This window comes from Bison bison, unplaced genomic scaffold (assembly GCF_000754665.1).
Source record: "Bison bison bison isolate TAMUID 2011002044 unplaced genomic scaffold, Bison_UMD1.0 scf7180017864180, whole genome shotgun sequence".
Classification (NCBI taxonomy): domain Eukaryota; kingdom Metazoa; phylum Chordata; class Mammalia; order Artiodactyla; family Bovidae; genus Bison; species Bison bison.
This window is the reverse complement of record NW_011494752.1, coordinates 14,996,490-14,998,412: the sequence shown is the minus strand read 5'-3', so window position 1 is coordinate 14,998,412 and position 1,923 is coordinate 14,996,490. Positions and strand designations below refer to the sequence as shown.

The 1,923-nt window shown below is 53.8% G+C and overlaps 1 protein-coding gene across 1 annotated transcript in view; it reads right to left on the bottom strand.

The window, feature by feature from the left end:
• Positions 1 to 721: 721 nt before the first annotated feature.
• MFSD6L (major facilitator superfamily domain containing 6-like) overlaps positions 722 to 1,923 on the bottom strand; it is a 2,157-nt gene continuing 955 nt past the window's right edge. The window contains exon 2 of the mRNA XM_010843028.1: positions 722 to 1,923. This exon is cut by the window's right edge and continues 2 nt beyond it. Coding sequence (XP_010841330.1) covers positions 968 to 1,923 — 956 coding nt within the window. The 3' untranslated portion in view covers positions 722 to 967.

Below are 1,923 nucleotides of genomic sequence, written 5' to 3'. Positions count from 1 at the left end.
CAACACTAAGACCCGATGCAGTCAAGTAAAACCTTTAAATGATGCAGTGAATGATTCTGATTGATTCCTAAGGCTGTTGTGGGCAGCCCAATGGCACAGGTAGCATGTGGACCACCTGTAGCATCCTGGCTCTGGAGGTAGTATAGACCGTCCTGGCCGTAAGGAGGCTGCTGCACCCTTATCAAAGCAGATGCAAAAAATCTCCATGTGCTCTTACATGGTGGAGCCTGCAAAATTGAGTCCAAAGGACTTGAAATGACTTTTGCTCTGACTGAAGTATGGGAGATGAGTCTAGTATCCTACTCCTGGTGACACACACACTGGAGAGTAAGAATGAAAACCTAATCACCTCCACACCCATCCAATATACATTACACTTCCCATCACTTTCTCTTATTGGAGACTTAAGTATCTGGGTGTGAGTATAACACTTGTATATCAATGCAGAGAGAGACAGGTAAAGAGAAGAGTTTTGGTTTCATTATCATCCTGACCTGCCCTATAAGATAGGCTTATGCCTTAGGATCCACAGGAATGCATGTGACTCACCAAAGTCAAGGCCCCCTCTGCCAACTGAATCCTGCAGGTCCCATCGCCTTCCCGGCCCCATCAGCTTCATCTGAGCACTTCAGCCACAGCTGAAATCAACAACAAACCATGCAAAGCTCTTCCAAACCCCATTGCCAAGAGAGTGACTACAGAGGGAACATTTTTTGTTTTATAGCAAATGTATTCTTGCACCATTATTTTCCAAAGATTGAATGGCCAAAAGTTGAATCTCCTTTTACTACAAAAGTAAAGAAAATCATGCAGTGAGATGACCCCGTGGAGCTTTGGCACAGACACACTTCTCTCTTGCAGGGCTTCCTGAAGCCCCGCAGGACTTGTGGGCTTTGCCCTCAGCAGACTGAGTCTTGTCCATCCCTCCGACTCCTTCCCAGATCAGTGTGCATCCTGGCTCTGTCTCTCAGCCCCTCCAGTCAGAGTGTTCCTCCCTTATGGCCTTCACTAGCCAGTCCCGTTCGGTCCCCTGCTCAGAGTCGCTTGTGTCACTGGCTTCCACAGTCAGCAGCTTGGAGTAGTTGATTTTCCGTTCCTGGGGCAGTCTGGGCTGGATGGACAGGAACAAGGCCAGCCAGAGCAACAAGAGGACGCAGCAGGCCTGGTAGAGCACGGGCAGGCTGAAGCGCATCACCACGAAGCCCCCCACAAAGCTTCCCAGGCTGGCCCCACTCCCACAAACGTGGGCTCGGAACACGGCGCTCAGGGGTCTCTCTGTTCTAGGAGTGGCCAGGTGCTCTATGGAGGTGCTGACGGCCCACCACAGAGCCCCGTGGCTGAGGGCGCTCAAGATCTGAGCCGGCAGGACGGACCACCAGCTCCAGAGAAATGAGTAATACAGCAGCTGCCCCGCCAGGCAGCCCAGCCCCAGCCCCACCGTGCCTACCCTGGACAGCTTCCTAAGCAACAGAGCTTTGAAAGGATGAAGCATAATTTCCCCCAGCAAGCCCAGGGCCACGGAGAAACCCATGATCAGCTCGCTGCTCCTGTGGTCTTTCATCTGCCAGAACAGGAAGTTCTGCACTGCACTCGTGACTCCTCCTGTCAAGAAGATGGTGAGGGCCAGGATGGTGAGGTGGGGGTCGCCGACCACGAGGGACAGGGCTTTGACCGTCCTGTAGCTGGGCTCCTGCCGCCGGCAGACAGGAACGGGAAAGGCGATGCTCACCAGTAAAGCCAGGGCGCTGACCAGGGAGTAGCCGTAGAAGTGCACCACGCCCCGCGGGCCACTGGTCGCCAGGAAGCAGTCCAGCGGCCCCACCAAGGCCGCAATGCCACACACACCAACTGATGTGCCCAGCAGCCTCCACACCCACAGGCTTCTGTGGCGGTCAGTGGCATCCACAAAATCCAGGTATTCGT